The 17,797-nt window shown below is 47.3% G+C and overlaps 1 protein-coding gene across 2 annotated transcripts; it reads right to left on the bottom strand.

The window, feature by feature from the left end:
* Nucleotides 1–8,172, bottom strand: SUPT4H1 (SPT4 homolog, DSIF elongation factor subunit). 2 transcript variants are annotated; one of them, XM_015413649.1, is made up of 5 exons: nt 8,030–8,172; nt 6,595–6,701; nt 1,913–1,968; nt 988–1,041; nt 1–335 (listed from the first exon to the last, which is right to left on the bottom strand). In XM_015413649.1, exons 1-5 carry the CDS (start codon nt 8,096–8,098, stop codon nt 268–270), a joined length of 354 nt encoding a protein of 117 aa, XP_015269135.1. In that variant the 5' UTR covers nt 8,099–8,172; the 3' UTR covers nt 1–267. The 2 variants fall into 2 exon arrangements, with proteins under 2 accessions (XP_015269135.1, XP_015269136.1); XM_015413650.1 differs by lacking the exon at nt 988–1,041.
* Between the last annotated feature and the right edge of the window lie 9,625 nt (nt 8,173–17,797).

Raw genomic sequence — 17,797 nt, forward strand, 5'->3', positions numbered from 1 at the left:
TTTCTGATCCTGTAACACAATTTATTCAAGGTATTTACAAAAATGGCACCCCGTCCATTCCCTTGGGAGCTGCTCTTGCTTACAGACGCTCAAGGAAATTCTTGTCCAGCTCAGCTGCCAAGGCTGGGATAAAGCTGCCCTTCGTGCCGGGTCCCATTCACAAGGAGATCCCTGTTCCCCTCTGTAACATCGGGGGCAGCTCTATACAGCAGTCTCTACAGAAACGGGCATCTGTGAAGTGGAGGATGTGAGGAGCAAGAGACTTCCTTAGGTCTTTATGGCTGTGTCGCGAGACTTGTAGGCCACCCCGCGGCTCTTCAGCTCTCGCACAATCCCTACGGCAAAGAAAAGCAAAGCACTTGTGAGGGACGGAAAAGAGGGGTGAGTCCTGCTGTTGACCTCTGGTGCTGTGAGTGAGGCATGGGGAACTGGTGCTTTCCAAAGCATGCCATGCCATGCTGAGCTCTCATACTGGCCCATGAGACAACGGTGGGGGTGAGCAAGCATCATTTTGAGGAGTCTTACTAGCTCAGACCAAAAGATCCCCCTGGCCAGCCCTGTTTCAACAGCAGCTAACAACTTGCCTCCTGGAAGACCGCAAGGGTGGCAAGAAAGCAAAAGCCAGCAGAAGGCATTCAGTGGAACACTGCCTCTGAACAGATAAGCCCCATTCAACTATACATTGCTAAGAGCCACCGACAGGCCTTTCCTCCTCCATGAAATCAGCCCATCCCCTTTTACAGCCATCTAAGGCAGTGGCTATCTTGTGCCAGCTAATTCTGCATTTAGTTCATCAATGCTGCTCCTGCTTCCTTTCCCCTTGGTCTGGATTCTCATACTGCTTCCCCAGCCCCACCCCCCGCCCCAGAAATACATCCAAACTCTTCCCTTCAAGGCCCCGAATGCCCAAGGCTTCTGCTTGTTTATTCGACAGCCGGGCAAGACTTCCAGTTCCCTGGCCCTTCCAAAGACAGCCACGCAGATTACCTTGGGGCAGACGGCCAGTCACGGACACTGCATAGACACCTGGCTTGAAGTTACCTGAGAGGGGAGGACATTTTGAGTTACTGCTGTGAAGCAGGGACCAGCATCACTAGACAGACTGGGTTTGGGAGAAGGTGGTCCAGCCATCCAGCACAGCCATGAAGCAACAGAGACAATCTAGCTTACAGGGATGCCCCCAGGATAAATGAGAAACTAAACCTCTTAGAAAACAAAGCATCTACAGAAACTAATAAAAGTAGATAGCCCCCACTCTGAGATGGTGAGAAAACGAGGCTTATAGATAGGAACTCTCAGTCTGGGGCAAGTGATGCACTGTATTCTTGGTGCTTGGGGGGGGGGCAACAGTGGGAGGGCTGGTATTTTTGGCCAGTGTGTGAGAGAGTGTTGGACTGGATGGGCCATTGGCCTGATCCAACATCAGTCTCTTATGTCCTTATGTTCTCTTATGTCCTTATGTTTCAAATGCAAGCATGAAGCCAAAGATGTAAAAAAAAAATCAACTCTAAGATTTAGATCTATTAACACAGCATCTCAACAATCACAAGTCCTGCATATGACAAAATATACTCAGAAATATGATAGTGGGCATGCATATACACCAAACCCCTAGTTTGAGTGACTTCAAGGAATTTACAAGGAAGTTACGCAGTCACAGCAAGCCGTGAGGCACTGAATAAACCTTTTCAAATTGCAGACTTGCCACCAAGGTGAGGAATTGCAGGACCCTTTTCCCGGACAGCTGCTGAGACGTCAAGAGCCAGCCACAGTGCCACAAGTTAATACAAGCCCTTTGCTCTTGAAGGCAACTGACACGTATAAGGAGAGGCTTGGCTCCTTTCTTAGAGAACTTCCCAAAAGACAGATAAAAACTGTACTTGGACGTAAGCAGAAAGAGGTAGGGACTTACTGATTCGCTGCCACTTGGAGACCCAGCTGTCTTCAGGGCTCATCATTGCAATGATGCTGCAGGAACACAAAGAATGTTCAGGAACAGACACGGGAAATGGTGAGCATGCCCAAACCGCATCATAATGTATCTGAAGAAGTGAGCAGTGACTCACGAAAGCTCCGACCCTGCCACAAATTGTGTTAGTCTTTAAGGTGCTACTGGACTCTTGCTGTTTTCTAATGCTACAGACTAACACAGCTACTCATCTTGATGTATCATAATGGTTAGAGTGCTGGAATAACGACAGAGGAGATCCAGGCTCACATCCCTGCTAGGCACTGAAGCCAGCTGGGTGACCATTGGGCCAGTCACTCTCTCTCAGCTTCACCGACCTCACGGGATTGTTGAGAGGAAGGCGGGGGATGCAAAATTAGACCGTGTGGCAGCTGAGTCCAGTGTAAGCTTGTGTGTTGTGCCTGAAGGGATGCATTTCATCTTAAGTGTGTCCCTCATTGGTGCATGAAGGCGACATAAGAGCATGAGGACATGAGAGATGCCGATGTTGGATCAGGCCAAAGGCCCATCCAGTCCAACACTCTGTATCACACAGTGGCCAGAAATACCAGTGCCATCAGGAGGTCCACCAGTGGGGCCAGGACATTAGAAGCCCTCCCACTGTTGATCCTCCCCCAAGCACCAAGAAGACAGAGCATCACTTGCCCCAGAGTCCCTATCTATACCTTGTGGCTAATAGCCACTGATGGACCTCTGCTCCATATGCTTATCTAATTCCCTTTTGAAGCCGTCCATGCTTGCGACCGACAACTTAAGACAACTTGGCATACAAAGCTGGCTTATACCAACTTAATTCAAAGTTCAGGACTGCCTACTCTGACCAGCAGTTGCTCTTGGAGATCCCCAGTAGAGTGGTCTTTCCCATCCATGTTATGAGAAATCTGTTCACCTGGATTTTCCTCAGACCTCCTGCTCACATAGGGTTGCCAGGTCTGGGTTGGAAAATACCTGGAGACTTTGGGGGGGGGGTGGATCTGAGAGAGGGTGGGGTTTGGGGAGAGGTGGGGCCTCAGCATGGCACCACAGAGTCCACCATTTGAATGAAGCAGCCATTTTCTCCAGGGGAGCTGATCATTTGTAAATGTGGTAGATCTCCAGGCCCCACCTGGAGGCTGACAACCCTATGCTTGCATGTGTGCTTTGTGTGCTACCAGTGTGCTTTGGCTCTTCCTCGCAGGCCTCTGCATGCCCCTGAATGGCTTTCTGCCCTTCTGCCGAGAGAGCCAGTTTGGTGTAGTGGTTAAGTGTGCGGACTCTAATCTGGGAGAACCGGGTTTGATTCCCCACTCCTCCACTTGCACCTGCTGATGTGACCTTGGGTCAGTCACAAGCTTTGGCACAGCTGTCCTTGAAAAAGAGCAGTCTTTGTCAGAGTTCTCTCAGCCCCACCCACCTCACAGGGTGTCTGTTGTGGGGAGGGGAAGGGAAAGGAGTTTGTAAGCCGCTCTGAGACTCCAAGTGAAGGGCGGGGTATAAATCCAATCTCTTCTTCTTCTTTCCCACCTTTGTCATCCTTCATGCAGCTCATGAAGGCTCTTGCCAGCCGGGAAGCCACTGCTGCGGTGCTGCCTGCCAGGCATCCAGATCAGCGGGATCACGCGCTCCACATGCCAGAAGGGCAGGGAAAGTCCAAGGTGGGACAGTCTCAAAAATGACCGAAGAAGAAGAGCTGGTTTTATACCCTGCTCTTCACCACCCGAAGGAGTCTCGCTTACAATTGCCTTCCCTTCCTCCCCCCGTAACAGGCACCTTGTGAGGCAGGTGGGGCTGAGAGAGGTCAGAGAGCTGTGACTGACCCAAGGTCACCCAGCTGGCTTCATGTGGCAGAGGAGCGGGGAATCACACCCAGTTCTTTAGATCAGAGGCCGCTGCTCTTAACCACTACACCAATCTGGCTTTCAGGAAACAGCTGCCATCAGTAGCACCCGCCATTGCAAATCTCAGCCTGGGGAATGCAGAGCCGCTGCCGTAGCCAGTGTGGAGCGTGCTGATTTTCTTTCACCAGTGCGCACTGAGGAAGTGGCTCAAGTCACTACTAAAACCACCTACACCTCTAAGCATCCATGGAAGCTCAAGCGAACATGGTACCTGAAAACATTTCTCACAGCTGTAAAGATGACAAAGAAGTCTACTCTGTAGTATAGGCCCCTCACTCTCCAGAATGGTGGACAACGTTTTAGAAGTCTCACCCATTCAGCATGCGGGGAATGATCAGGAGGAAGGAAGGAGACATTATAAGGAGTAGAAAGTGGAATACTTAAAACCAAGGAGAGAAGCGGGGATGCATTCTGCCAGTTACTAATCCGGAACCAGATACTGTTGGCTACAGCCTGTCCGTATTATTGTATTGTCAGACCACTGGTCTATCAAGGTCACTAACATCTATTCTGACTGGGAGCAGCTCTCCACGGTCTCAAACTAGAGTCTTCTGGATCACCTACTACGTGATCCCTTTAATGGGCGATGCCAGAGATTGAGTTTGGGACCTTCTGCAAGCAAAGCAGATGCTCTGCCACTGAGCCACGGGTGCTCCCCATCTTGATCCCCCTAGCAGGGCCATCTGACTGCACTATGCATGCATTTGTCCATGTCCAGGTGTAAATATTAAGCTGACAGATGAGGGAGCAGGAACTGTTGCTCCTCACCACTGCAAGACCAACACAATCACAGCATCTACAGATGCCCCTAACTTCCCTAAGGAGGTTTCTAAAAACCTTGACTCAGATTTCGAGGCACATGCCTTCACAATCAGTAAGTCCATGGAAATGAAGATTTTTGTGGGCGTCAACCCTTTTGTGGATGAGTCTCAAGAACGATGCCAGGCTGCCAATGCTCTCTTCATCAAAGGAAGGGAAGGCACCCCGTCTCACAGCTTGCAGTAGAAAGATGAGAGGCAGTGCATGGCACACAGTCTATTAAGGGAGCTGCTGCTACTTGCGGTTTGCTTCCCTCTCCCCCCCAACTATACCCAGGGAGATAATTTAATTCTATTTCAATTACATTTATATCTACCACATAAGCTTCCCTTGGCCGCTCTGCTAACCAAGCCTTTTCAAGACCTGTTTTCTTAACTGTTGATGCTTCCTCCACACTTTTTCTTCTCTCTCTCTCTTTGCCCAACTGCTCCGAGTGACTGACTCTAACTGATCAGTCTCTCCAGTCTTGGAATTTTTAAAACTACCAATCCAGCTGCAGCTTCTCAGCCTGACCAACCACAAGGAAGCTAAGCAGTGACCAATCATATTTCAGTTCCAATGGCCTTCTTTTAAAATCACTGTCTACTGATTCCCCCCCCCCCCTCTATAACTTTGCGGTTATTTAACTAGAGCGCCTCATTTTGTCACAAGCTACTCTGAACGGAGGAAGGGCTGCTACCTGCAAATCCAAGCCAAGTGCCAGGCACACATGCAGCTGCTGATTTTGTAATGTTATTGCACTCCCAGGAGAGAACTTATACTCAGAAATCCCTGGTCATTCCCACCCTGCGTTACCACAGAACTCAACACTTAAGCTAGCTCTGCACACCAGTGAACCTCCCTGCTATTGTTTCAATGATACAGCTAGTCGTGAGCAATGTTCCCTCTAAGCTATGGAGTCCTTTGAGCAAAAATTCTCCTTTATGAGCGACTGGCATTAAAGTTGTGAGCAGATTATTTAGCTACTGCATAAATTACTTTGCTCTGGAGCCATCCTTCCTGAGCTTAGACAAAAAGTGTGAGCCAGAGGCTAAAAAACTGTGAGCTAGCTCACATTAACTCAGCTTAGAGGGAACACTGGTCGTGAGTTTGTGCCTTTCAAATGACCAGGGACAAACAACAAGTTAAGATGGTTATTTGTGATCTAACCACCAGTTCAGGTCCCCCCATATGCTTCAGTATGTCTTTAAGTTCTTTCTTAATTTTGTATGTGGCTTTTTATTGTAAAGGCTTGGAGAGGATTGCTGTGGGATGTTACTGTATTACTGTATTACAGAATGTTACTGTATTACATTATTTGTGTTCTAATGCATATTTGAATCCACGAGGACTCCCCCTCATAAGGCAGCTCACATAACACATAATTATATTCAAGATGCCTCCTTTTCTTTCACACATAGGATGACTCTCCTGTGACATCCCACCCAACCCCTGTTTTCCATTCAATCACCATGATTGTGCCAGTCTGCGTGCTTCTTACTCCCTCTCCCTCCCCCTGACCAAGACTACAGGTTTCCCCTGCATCCAACAGCAGAGAGAGGAGCTGAGTAGATCAGCTGTGCTGCCACTGTTGTGATAAGAGTTGGATAGGCTCTGGGGCAAGTGATGCTCTGTCTTCTTGGTGCTTGGGGGGGCCAACAGTGGGAGGGCTTCTAATGTCCTGGCCCCAATGGTGGACCTCCTGATGGCACCTGGTATTTTTGGCCACTGTGTGACAGAGTGTTGGACTAGATGGGCCTTTGGCCTGATCCAACACTGGCGTCTCTTATGTTCTTATGTTCTAGTCAAGGTAATAAAATAAATCAGTAAATCCTGCCCTTTAGGTCCAGCACTAGCAAAGCCACGAGAGTTGGAGGCACTGTCAGGCAGGCCAGGTAATGCAGGCCAGGCCAAATACATGAGCGGCCAAGTTGCCCCAGGCATACTTACCCATCAAAGGATGAGCTGGTGCAGTCGTAAACCATCTCACGGTTCCCTTTCATCTGTAGGTAAGAGTCGCAGTTGTCACAGCCATCAAACTCAAACTGGTCAATGGTCTGGAGAGGAGGAAGACATGAAGAATGTCAGACAAGGGAATCGGATTGAGAACTATCTCTGCTTCCTGGCCCCACAACACAGCAACTGAAAGACAGCCAGAGCACAGCCAATCCCATCCCCGTCACACCCAGCAACTAGAATTGTGCCCATTCAAAACTAGTCAAGTTAGTTATGTTCCTGTATAATATGAAAAATAATAAAAGTGTACCTAACGGGTACTTAAAAAAAAAGTTAGTTATGTTCCTCTCAAAAATAACTAACCCACAATCACACAATTAAGAAACCAATACATTGATTGCTCATCATATGCAATGTAAAACAGATCTTTTGAGAAGATCATTTGAGGGTGCACTGTGGTGAGAAGCAGGGTTTTTTTTAATAAGCATATCACAGACATTAACCCAAATCAGTTAACAATATTTATATTTAACTAGTTATTAGATCCTAAACCTAGAGTCTCCTTTGGCAATAATTAACAATACTAGAAAAATTCTCATTGACATTCCTTCAATCAAAAGTAATCATATATCTTAATATTAACATATCTTATTTAATATCAACATCTAAAGTGCACACAGCTTGAATATGAGACAATATGGCAATTTGAACCTCACCCTTTGGCTTGACTACATTCCAACTGTTTATAAACAGCCTCCATCTTTACACAAATAAGCCCTAAGAATGTGCTTTGTTTCTACTTTGCTGTCTACAAACTGAAATGTTACCCATAATCATACTGTAGCGACACTTCCTTAGCCACAATGCTGGATTTGGTATCTTGCTTTCGCATGCTTTCCTCCCTTCCCCCCAAAAAAACCCCCCCCCATTCTTGCCATTACTATCATGTTTCTAACTAACCATGTGTCTAACCTATGCTTTCCCCCAGGTTTTTTTCTACTTGGCTAAAAATATTAAGATTGAATTATACAGTCACACGTAAGATACCACCACTAATCTTTTACCTAAAAGGCGTCACAAAAGGACAACTCAGTTACTGCACTATCTTTGCTTTTCTGTCTTGTCATTTTCATACGTTGGGTCTCATAGTGGGGGGAAATAGGACTGGCAATATTTTAAATGAATACTTTGAAAGTAGCTCAAGGCAGCGATCCCCTCCCCCTTCTTTCACGCTACCAACCACCCTGCAAGGCAGTCGTGGTCTTCGGACGAGAGAGAAACACTGGGTGCTTCTTCTTCTAGCTCCTCTCGTCTCAGCGAGTTCAATGACCATCGCGGTGCCAGGCGCTGTACAAACAGGAACATCCAGCTCGCCAGGCGGAAGTAGCCCATCTCCATTTCGGCCCGTCAGTCACCCTCCCACCCTCACCTTGACCAGAGAACAAAGCAAGCAGGCCCGCAAGTGCTGCAGGTCCTTCGGCACCGTCTCCAACGCCATGGCAGCCACACACCGGCAAACACACGAACGACGAGAAATTAACGATTTTTTTTAAAAAAAACCCTCAGCTATTACTTCCGGTTTCTTTTATTCCGGCAAGCATCACATCCTGCTCAAACTCCGCCTAGCTCTTCTTCCGCTTGTGTGGGTTTATTCGGCCGCACTCGTTCGTACGCCCGGCTCTCATTGCGCATGCGCACCTTCTAGGGCGGGTTTAACGCGCCATCAAAGGGTCCGGAGCCTAGCAACCCTGTGTGATTGTCGTCAGCCGTCCTATTGTAGATACCGCCCCCAGCTGGAGTGAGACTGGGGATTGTTTGCAAGTGGGAGGGATTTAGAAAGGGAGTGCTTCGCGCCCAAAAAAATGAAAGAAACCTGCAATAATCTCAGAGTTAAACTGTTGCTTTATCCAAAACAGTTCCCCTCCTCAAAGCAACAACTTCTGTTGGATGATTTAAAATTCTTCTTCTAGCCTTGATGATAACCTGAGAAAATGCGAATTATGAACACCCGACGGACATGCACGATGAAAGCGAGGGAAAACACACCGGTGCATAATAGGCCTTTGAAACAAACACCCCGTTTGTTCAGATTTATACTTTAAAGATCAATAAAGATCAATTACTTGGAAGATTTTGTAAAAGGTTTTGATAAAGGGAGGGGTCTATTCGGGTGGGTAGTTGTGTTGGTCTGAAGCAGCAAAACAAAGTTTGAGTCCAGTGGCACCTTTTAAGACCAACAAAGTTTTATTGGAGGGGGTCGATATAGATTTTTTTTTTAATTAACTTACCTGGCTGCTTCTTGCTCCTCATGGCCCAATTGAGGGCTGCTGGGGGCAAGGGGTGGGGCTTGTTGCATGGGCCCGCCCCCTGGGCTCTTTACTGCCGGAGCTCCGCTCCTGTGCGCTCCTGCAGGAAATGACCCCTGAGTCACACTATGTTCTGTATTCCTTACTCTCAAGTAGAGCATACCTGGGGTTGCTTCCTTAGCAACTTGCTGTGAATGTTCAAGAAGACCATATTAGCTGGCTTGGGCAGCGGTCCCAAACATATTGTTGCTCATGCTGTGGAGAGGGGCCGTGGCGCAATGGCGGAGCTTTTGTTTTGCATGTAGAGGGTCCCAAAGGTTCAATCCCTGGGATCCCTTGCTAAAAGGATCAAGTGGTAGGTGATGCGAAAGACCTCTGCCCGAGATTCTGGAGAGGCGCTGATAGCCTGTATAGACAATGCTGACCTCGATGGACTGATGGTCTAAGGCAGCTTCATGTGTCCATGTGCTTCCTAAGGACATGATAATTTCATGGCTTTAACAGAGGATCAGACGAATTCAGGAAGCCAAAATAGCTAAATGGAGCCTCCATGTTCAGACGCAATCCACCAAACCAGTGGAGGATTTCATGGCCCTGCTTTTGGGTTTCTCATGCCAGTCATCATTGAAAAGAGGCTGCTGGACTACATGGACTTTCTTTTGGGCTTTAGTTGAGAAGACCTTCTGATGTGTTGTTTGGTTTTTTAAATGTTGCTTGGTGCTTTATCATTGGGAGCTTTTCCGCATACTGTGCTTACTCCCAATTTCCTTGGCAGTCGGTCCACAAGCATTAGAATGGTAAGGTTTGTAGACTTTTGAATGATTTCTCCTCTAATGTCACCGAGAAGGTGGCTAAGTTTCTTTACTCTGCTATAAAGGTACGCCAAGGGATCTCACAGAAATAATCTTATATTTATATTGGTGTATATGTATGTTAGGAGCTGCGGTGGCTCAAGTGGTTAAGACGCTGAACTGCAGTCTGTGGAAGGTCAGTGTTTCAGCAGTTCGAGACCCGGGTGCCGCATGATGGAGTGAGCTCCCGTCTCTGGTTCCAGCTCCTGCCAACCTAGCAGTTCGAAAGCAAGAAATTGCAAGTAGATAAATAGGTACCACTTCGGTGGGAAGGTAACAGCGTTCCGTGCGCCTTTGTGTTTAGTCATGCCGGCCACATGACCACGGAAACGTCTTCGGACAGCGCTGGCTCTTCGGCTTTGAAACGGAGATGAGCACCGCAACCCTAGAGTCGGATTCGACTGGCTTTCGAGCAAGGGAACCTTTACCTTTACCTTTATATGTATGTTGCGGTTTTAACTTACCTTTTAAACTGTATTAACTTGTATACATTTTTTCCCATGCCAATAAAGGCTACTTAACTTAACAGTGTGGGCCCAGTTCTTCCACACTTCTGCCCTCCCTCTGCATTTTCACAGTTGTGGGGCCAGTTTATTTTCTTCCAGCTGTGCCTTAAATAATCAGGATTTTCATGGGAGGGTGTTCTTGTCATCGGTGGCATCCAGCACCCCCTTTTATTTTTTGCACAGGCTTTTATTGACATAGCGATATTATGGCTGCACTAAAATATTGTTATATCAATATACCATTGTAATCGTAAGTTTGGCCGGTTCTCTGAATTCCCATCTTCCATTTAAAAACAAAGTTTCTAGCCCTTCTCCTTGTGGAGATATAAGGGAAAAGGCAGATATCCACAAGGGAATGGGCTTGAGACCAATGTTCCCTCTAAACTGTGGAGTCCTGTGAGCAAAAATTCTACTTTGTGAGCTACTGGCATTAAAGTTGTGAGCAGATGATTTGGCTACTACATAAATTAGTTTGCTCTGGAGCCATCCTTCCTGAGCTAAGACAAAAATGTGTGAGCCAGAGGCTAAAAAACTCTGAGCTAGCTCACACTAACTCAGCTTAGAGGGAACACTGCTTGAGACTTACCTTTTTCTAAATGAAAACTAGGAATTTAGAGAACTTGCTAAACCTGTCATCATACCAGTATATCGATATCAGAGCCCTGAACTGGATAGCCCAGGCAAGCCCAATCTCATCAGATCTTGGAAGTTAAGCAGGGCCGACCCTGGCAAGTACTTGGAAGGGTGACCTCCAAGGAATACCAGGGCCGGCATGCAGAGGCAGGTTATCAAGCCACCTCTCTGAAATGTCCTAACCCCACTAGGGGTCGCCAGAAGTCACCATGACTTCCAGGCTTGCAAGCACATGCACGCACATACAATTTTTAAAAAAATTTTCTAGATGCATTACAGTGATCAGATAAATCAAAATATATCGCTATCAGGGTTGTTTTTGTAAAAAAAAAAATGAAAATGAAACCACTTGTCTTCGGGGGGGGGGGGGGGAGGAAGGGAGTGGTTTGACAGTGACAGTCCAATAATCAGGAAGTGGGTGGAGAATGGGCAGGATAAAGAAAGCCAACAGAGACTTTAGCACATGTGTGTGTGTGTGTGGCTGCGTGTGTGAGTGATGTTATTCTGGATATTATCCCACCCAATTCTAAACCACTGAAACATGCATAAAAGAACTAGCCAAAAACGACTAAAAGAGACAGCATGTTACAACAGCACAATCAAGAGGGTAAAGGTAAAGGTTCCCTTGCTCGAAAGCCAGTCGAGTCCGACTCTAGGGTTGCGGTGCTCATCTCCGTTTCAAAGCCGAAGAGCCAGCGCTGTCCGAAAAGGTTTCCGTGGTCATGTGGCTGGCATGACTAAACACCAAGGCGCACGGAACGCTGTTACCTTCCCACCGAAGTGGTACCTATTTATCTACTTGCAATTTCTTGCTTTCGAACTGCTAGGTTGGCAGGAGCTGGAACTAGAGACGGGAGCTCACTCCGTCATGCAGCAACCTAGGTCTTGAACTGCTGAACTACTGACCTTCCACAGCCTGCAGTTCAGCGTCTTAACCACTTGAGCCACCGCAGCTCCAATCAAGAGGGTACCCTTCGCCAACTAAAGAGATTGTCAGGTACCTAAGGGAGGAGGGTGAACTTTTAGTTATGTTGCCCCTAAACCAGTTAATATATTAGTGGTGAAAACCAGGATTTTGAATTTTGCCCAGAAAACCAAAGGAAGACAGTGCAATCAATGCAGTACCTGGACTGGAATATCATGCAAGGCTGGTCCAATCTGCTTCAGACAGCAGTGCTGGGGGCGGGGGGGGGGGGCACCAGTGAAGAACTGCACCTCAGGATTCTTTGAAGTGCCACCAAATGCCCCGTGGCACTTTTTCCCTATTGAAAGCAGTGTCACATGCAATCCTGTGGTAACCCTTCCTGCTCCAGCATCCTTTGCAGTACTTCTGCACAGGATCCTGGGATACCCCTCTTGCCCTGTGGGTCCTTTTTACACAAAACAAACCATTTGGGGTCAACCCATCCTTGGAAGCATTGCAAGTTGGGGACTGGCTTTTGAAGGTCGAGTTAAGGTGTTATGTCACCAAGTTAAGGTTTCACTATTTGAAGTGTTCTAAGTATATTGTAAACAATATACAATATTGTATACAATATTGTTACAATATTGTAAATATTGTTATTACTGCTGTTTGTTGTTTCTAGTATAAATAACTATAGAACCCCATCTTGAATTTTATAGCTAAGTATATTTATTGTGTTTTATATTTACTGTATTGTTTTAATGTTTTAACTTGGGCACTCGTGCCCCTTGTGAGCCGCCCTGAGCCTTCGGGGAGGGCGGGATACAAATCCAAAGATAAATAAATAAACGAACATATTATTTGGAATCTAAGCAATTATGTTAATGGTACAGTCTGAAATAAAACCCTAGTCTTCCCTCACTAGCACCACTTAACTAACATTTCATCCTTCCCATTTATTTCTTTAAAAGACCTCAGAGTTTCCCAGGTTCGAGATGAGGAGAGTCTACGCATCCATCCATCCTTCCAAGATCGTAGAGGCAAGTGAGGCTGGGTTTTTGAGTGAACATTAGTAGCATTCCAGCCCATGCGGTACAATCAAAGGGAAAGGTCTCCTGTGCAAGACTCATTGAGATGAAGGGGTCATTTTGTAGAAAAAGAGCTAGGGGAACTCATTAGCATAACTCATTAGCATATGCCACACCCCCTGACATCACCGGAAGTGTGTCATAAGGCCACACCCCCCGCCCCCAACGGTCCCGGCTGCCGCCGCTGGCCTTGCAGCTCCACTGCCGAGCCCCATGAGGGGCCCGGCGGTGGACCTGCAAGGCCGGCAGGAGTGCAAGGAAGCCCCGCGAAGGCCCTCCCTGGCCCCAGGCAGGCGGGGGTGGGGAGAGGCGGGGAGGAAGCAACTTACCCTCCCTCTTCTCCTGCCTCCTCCTGGCTGAATGAGGGCCGGAAGCGGGGCGGCCGGAAGCAGGGGGCGGGGCTTCGTCGTGTGCCCCACCCCCCGTACCTCACCCGGGGGAACTGCGATCCCCCGCGATCCCCCCCGAAATGACCTCTGAATGGGGGTATCTACATAACACTAATAGCAGCCTAATAGCCCAGCCTAGCCTGATCTTGTCCAAACTCGGAAAGCGAAGCTGAGTGAGTCAGTCAGTACTTGGATGGGAGACCACCAAGGAAAACTGGGGTTGGTATGCAGAGGTAGGCTATGGTAAACCACCTCTGCTCATCTCTTGCCTTGAAAACTCTGTGGTACTGAGGTGCCATGAGTCAGCTGACTTGATAGCACACAGTTATGATGATGACTGTTACGTATTGAGCCTAAGCCTTTCCTCTAGCTGTACCTACATAGTACGGGCTGAGCTTGCTTCTCTAGAACAATAGCTCGCCTGGATCCAGGAACTAACCAATAGATAAGCAGTGTAATGTAAAGTCTATCACTGGGAGTGGGGGGGTGTTGGGTGTGGTATTTTGCATGCATATAAGCAGGGCTCCAGCCCTGCTAGCTTGTAGTTTGCTGAACTCACCTAATAAACCAGAGCTGATCACCGCAATGCATCTAGAACCCAAATTTTAACAATGATGATGATGTAACCCTAACACTCCTCCTGCCTTCCAACACATAAAGAAAGAGAGAGACTAGCAGAGGTTGGGGGCGTTCATAGCAGCAAAAGGTAGACTTCTGGAGAAGGAAACTCCTGTCAATTCTGCCCCTCCCCTAAACTCTAACAGAGCCCCCCTTGACTCCTTTTTCACCTTACCAGCCAATGTACAGAGATTAAAAATAATTTATTTCTGGTGAATGAGGAAGAAGCACCTCTTGAACATGGGCAGCCAATGACTTTGTACAGAAAACAAAACAGCCGCCTTTACACATGGATAAATATATTAGCAAAATAAATAAGTTTTGAGCTTGTGCTCACATTTGGACAATTTCCATCTCTCAGATATAAATATAGTTTTGCATATGTATATACATAAAGATTATTCCTTTTTTTTTTTTTAAAAAAATTCTTTTCTTTCTTTTTGGTTTACAAAAGTACCGAAGTGCCGCCAAAGTAGACTCAGGAAATAAAAAGTACAAAAATAAAATCCTTGTTCACATTTCAAAAGGTTGTCAGGAGGAAGGAGCAGAGAGAGAGAGAGGCACCAGTTGAAGGCATTTGGTGGAAAGACGCCAAAGGAAGCAGAGCTGTTACTCATATATTAACATTCAAGCCTTTGACCAAAATGGTTTTGCTTGCTGGTTACGAATGTTGCCATTTGGAGTAATTTTGGTTGGAACGCAAGTGAATGCATTTGGGGTACTTGTTCTTGATCCAAGCGCCTTCATTTTCTTCTCCTTTAGTATGGGTTTGTGTGTTTGGACTCCAAGTGAAACAAAACTGAAGCCAAACTCACACTCACATTTCCTTTGAGAGATGGTTAAAAAATCCCACTGAACTCTGCTTTTTTATGTATATGTTGGCAGGTTTCCCCTTCTGAAATATTTTCCAGTGCTAGAACAACTCTGAAGGAAAGCAGAATGACATCCTTGCTCTAAATCCTATGCCATTCAGCAGGTACCACCAGCATAGCAGAAACAGAAGACATGGCTCCCCACAGAACCCCTCTACGAAGGCATTGGTTGCACCACAGACAGTGCCGGCCCCAGCTTATTTTGCACCCTAGGCGAGGATCCCTTCTGCCCCCCCCTCGTGCGCCCACCATTTTTCAAAAATAAATGCATTTTAGGAAGAATGAAAAACACAATAATCAAGAAACTCCCAGAGTATGGGGCCGGGTGCAGTTTGGCGCCCCTAAGGGCCAGCCCGCTCTAGGCGATCGCCTAGTTCGCCTAGTGAGTGAGCTGGCCCTGACCACAGAAAACATGCCCCATAACGCTAGCACATCCCTCCTTTTTGAAATGTCTGTCTGGCCACTCTCTTCTTGTCCCGTAAGCAAGAGGGCTGGAAGCTCCTGTCAAAATCCATTCAAGACTTCATCCCCAGGTGTGATGCTTTTGTATCTGTTTACTGGAACTGGAGGTACTCTACAGGATTGGCTTCAAAAGGGGCTAAGGCAGTTCCTATGAAGCTGGTCAAAGGTGTACTTTCTAGATATCTGCAGCTTCAGAATAAGCTGCCGCCTAGAGAAACCTCATGCCATGCACAATAAAGCGCTTTAGGCCAGACAGTCCATTTCCCCATAATGTTAGCATGAATATAGACTACACGGAGTTAGCAGCTATTTTTTATGATGTCGGCAACACCTTTTCCAGATGCCGCAGTGGCAGGAATGGCAGCAGTATATGTGTATGGTCCAGTTCTTACTGTTTCCCTGGGTTTCTGTGTAAGGTCTGAAAGGTCAGATGGGGATATGAGATATCTGAATTCCAGAGGTGGTCCTAACTCTCACGTCTGACCCCTGCATTATGGAGACATATCTTTGGTCACATGGAACTCTTTCTCGGCTTGCATTTTTAAAACATGGACATGTGTTGCAGCAGGGATGTAAACCTGGATGGCAGACGGCCATTTTCTTTTGCTCGGATCCTTGCTCACGTGCTTCTTAAGTAGGACCTTGACGTCCTGATCATATACCCCTAAGAGAACTGCATAGTTAAGGTTGAAGCCAGCCTAAATTTGCTATCCGTGGACTGGAAAGTTTTGTTCCTTCTTTCTTGTGGCTGCCCTCTGACCTCCATGAAATGCTGCTCCTGGGAGACAGGAAATTGTGAGGGACGACATGACAGGGTTTGCAGAGGGGGTGGGGGATGAGTGGAAATGGCTCGTTTTATTCCAAACCCAACTCTCACTTTTTCACAAGAAACTCTCACCAGTGGGACTAAGGTCCCTGCGCTTCTTGAAGAAACTGAGGTCATAGCTACACTCAGGGCTTTTTTGGTGGAAAAAGCCCAGCAGGAACTCATTAGCATAACAGGCCACACCCAACAGCAGAAACTCATTAGCATTTTAGGCCACACCCCATGCTTTCCCTTGGCTTGCCTGGGCAAGTCAGCCCTTGGACAGGCCGAGGAAGGCACGGGGAGGCATTTAAATGCCTCCCTGATCCTTTCAGGGGGGCCCTGGCCCACCTGCCTTGGAGTCACCGGGGGGGTCACTCTCCAGGCCTTCCCTCTGTAGCCACACATGCAGAGGTTTTGGCTGTAGTGGGCGTGGCCAACTCTGAAGCCAGCCGGAACTCCGTTCCTGTGTGTTCCTGCCCAAAAATAGCCCTGGCTACACTACCATTTTATGATCCTACAGTTGCCATGGGCTCCCTCCCTCCCAGGGTATCCTGGGAAATGACAATTTGGTAAGGGAGCTGAGAATTCTGTTAAAGAGTCCAAGCCTCCTTCTCTCCCGGGGAGAATGAATGACTATTCCTCCTGTTCAGCTGTGGTGAAGATGAGGTACAAGCACGAATGAGTAACCGTTGTGGTGGCTCAGGCCTCTTTGCTGTTTCTGTTCCTTTCTCAGTTGGAAAAAAAAAATTGGTTATCCCTCTGTTTTACCTCATGGGACCAAATTTGTAACAACATTACCCCCATTCCAAAATACTGGGTTCAATACTAGCAATAGTAACTTGCTAGAGAGTTTATGTAGTAAGTTGCTTCTCTGTAGTATGGTGCTAGGAAGTGGAAAGGATTTTCCACTACTTGAGGCACCTGATTAGAAATCTGGGGGACAAGAAAGCAATACCCCCCCCCGAACCTGGCAGAATATTATTAAAAGTGACAGGCTCACCATAGGCGTACATGCCCACCATGGTAAGCTACGGTGTTAAGTTACTACTTGACAGGTGGCCATCTTGGATTTGCCCATAGTGGTGAGAAGTTCTTATGAAAAAAGGTCAACATACAAGCTGCCTCATCCAGCTGCCCCTTCCTTTTCCTCATTTACAGTGGATCATACAGTGTGGGGTGCCCCTTGCACTGGAGCCTGCATAGGCATTTACTGGGAAATCCAACCACTTTCATGGGGGAGGTACCAAACGTACAACTTGCATAATATTGTAGTACAAAGCTGGGTGTGGCGTGGGGAAGGGAGATGGCCGAATCATTAAAGACTGTAAGAGAAGAAGAAGAATAGGTTCTTGTACCCCACTTTTCTCTACCCTTGGGAGTCTCAAAGTGTCTTACAATCGCCTTTCCCTTCCTCTCCCCACAACAGGCACCTTGTGCGGTAGGTGGGGCTGAGAGAGTTCTGAGAGAACTGTGACTGACTCAAAATCACCCACCAGGCTTCATGTGGAAGAGGAGTGGGGAATCCAACCCGGTTCTCCAGATTACAGTCTGCCACTTTTAGCCACTACATCACACTGGTGTCGGCACCTGAAGAAACTGGATCAAATCTGGCTTTTTGAAAGGTACGGCCTGGCCAACAGAGAGAGAGAAAGGCAGCGGGGGGGAAATGGAGATCTGTGGCAAAAGAACAGGTAACGCTAAGAGCATGTTGGTCTGCTACCACTCATTCCTGCCTCAAAGTAGCCCTCCTAAAAACACTC

This window comes from Gekko japonicus, unplaced genomic scaffold, assembly GCF_001447785.1.
Source record: "Gekko japonicus isolate JY-2015 unplaced genomic scaffold, Gekko_japonicus_V1.1 scaffold452, whole genome shotgun sequence".
Taxonomy (NCBI): domain Eukaryota; kingdom Metazoa; phylum Chordata; class Lepidosauria; order Squamata; family Gekkonidae; genus Gekko; species Gekko japonicus.

Bases quoted from the DNA above. Each gene is read 5' to 3' on its own strand.
- SUPT4H1 (XM_015413649.1), bottom strand. From the start codon at position 8,098: ATGGCGTTGGAGACGGTGCCGAAGGACCTGCAGCACTTGCGGGCCTGC. The intron at 6,702-8,029 runs GTGAGGGTGGGA...CCTCCTCTCCAG, and splicing joins TGCTTTGTTCTCTGGTCAAG to ACCATTGACCAGTTTGAGTT. The intron at 1,042-1,912 runs GTAAGTCCCTAC...CTCCCCTCTCAG, and splicing joins CTCCAAGTGGCAGCGAATCA to GTAACTTCAAGCCAGGTGTC.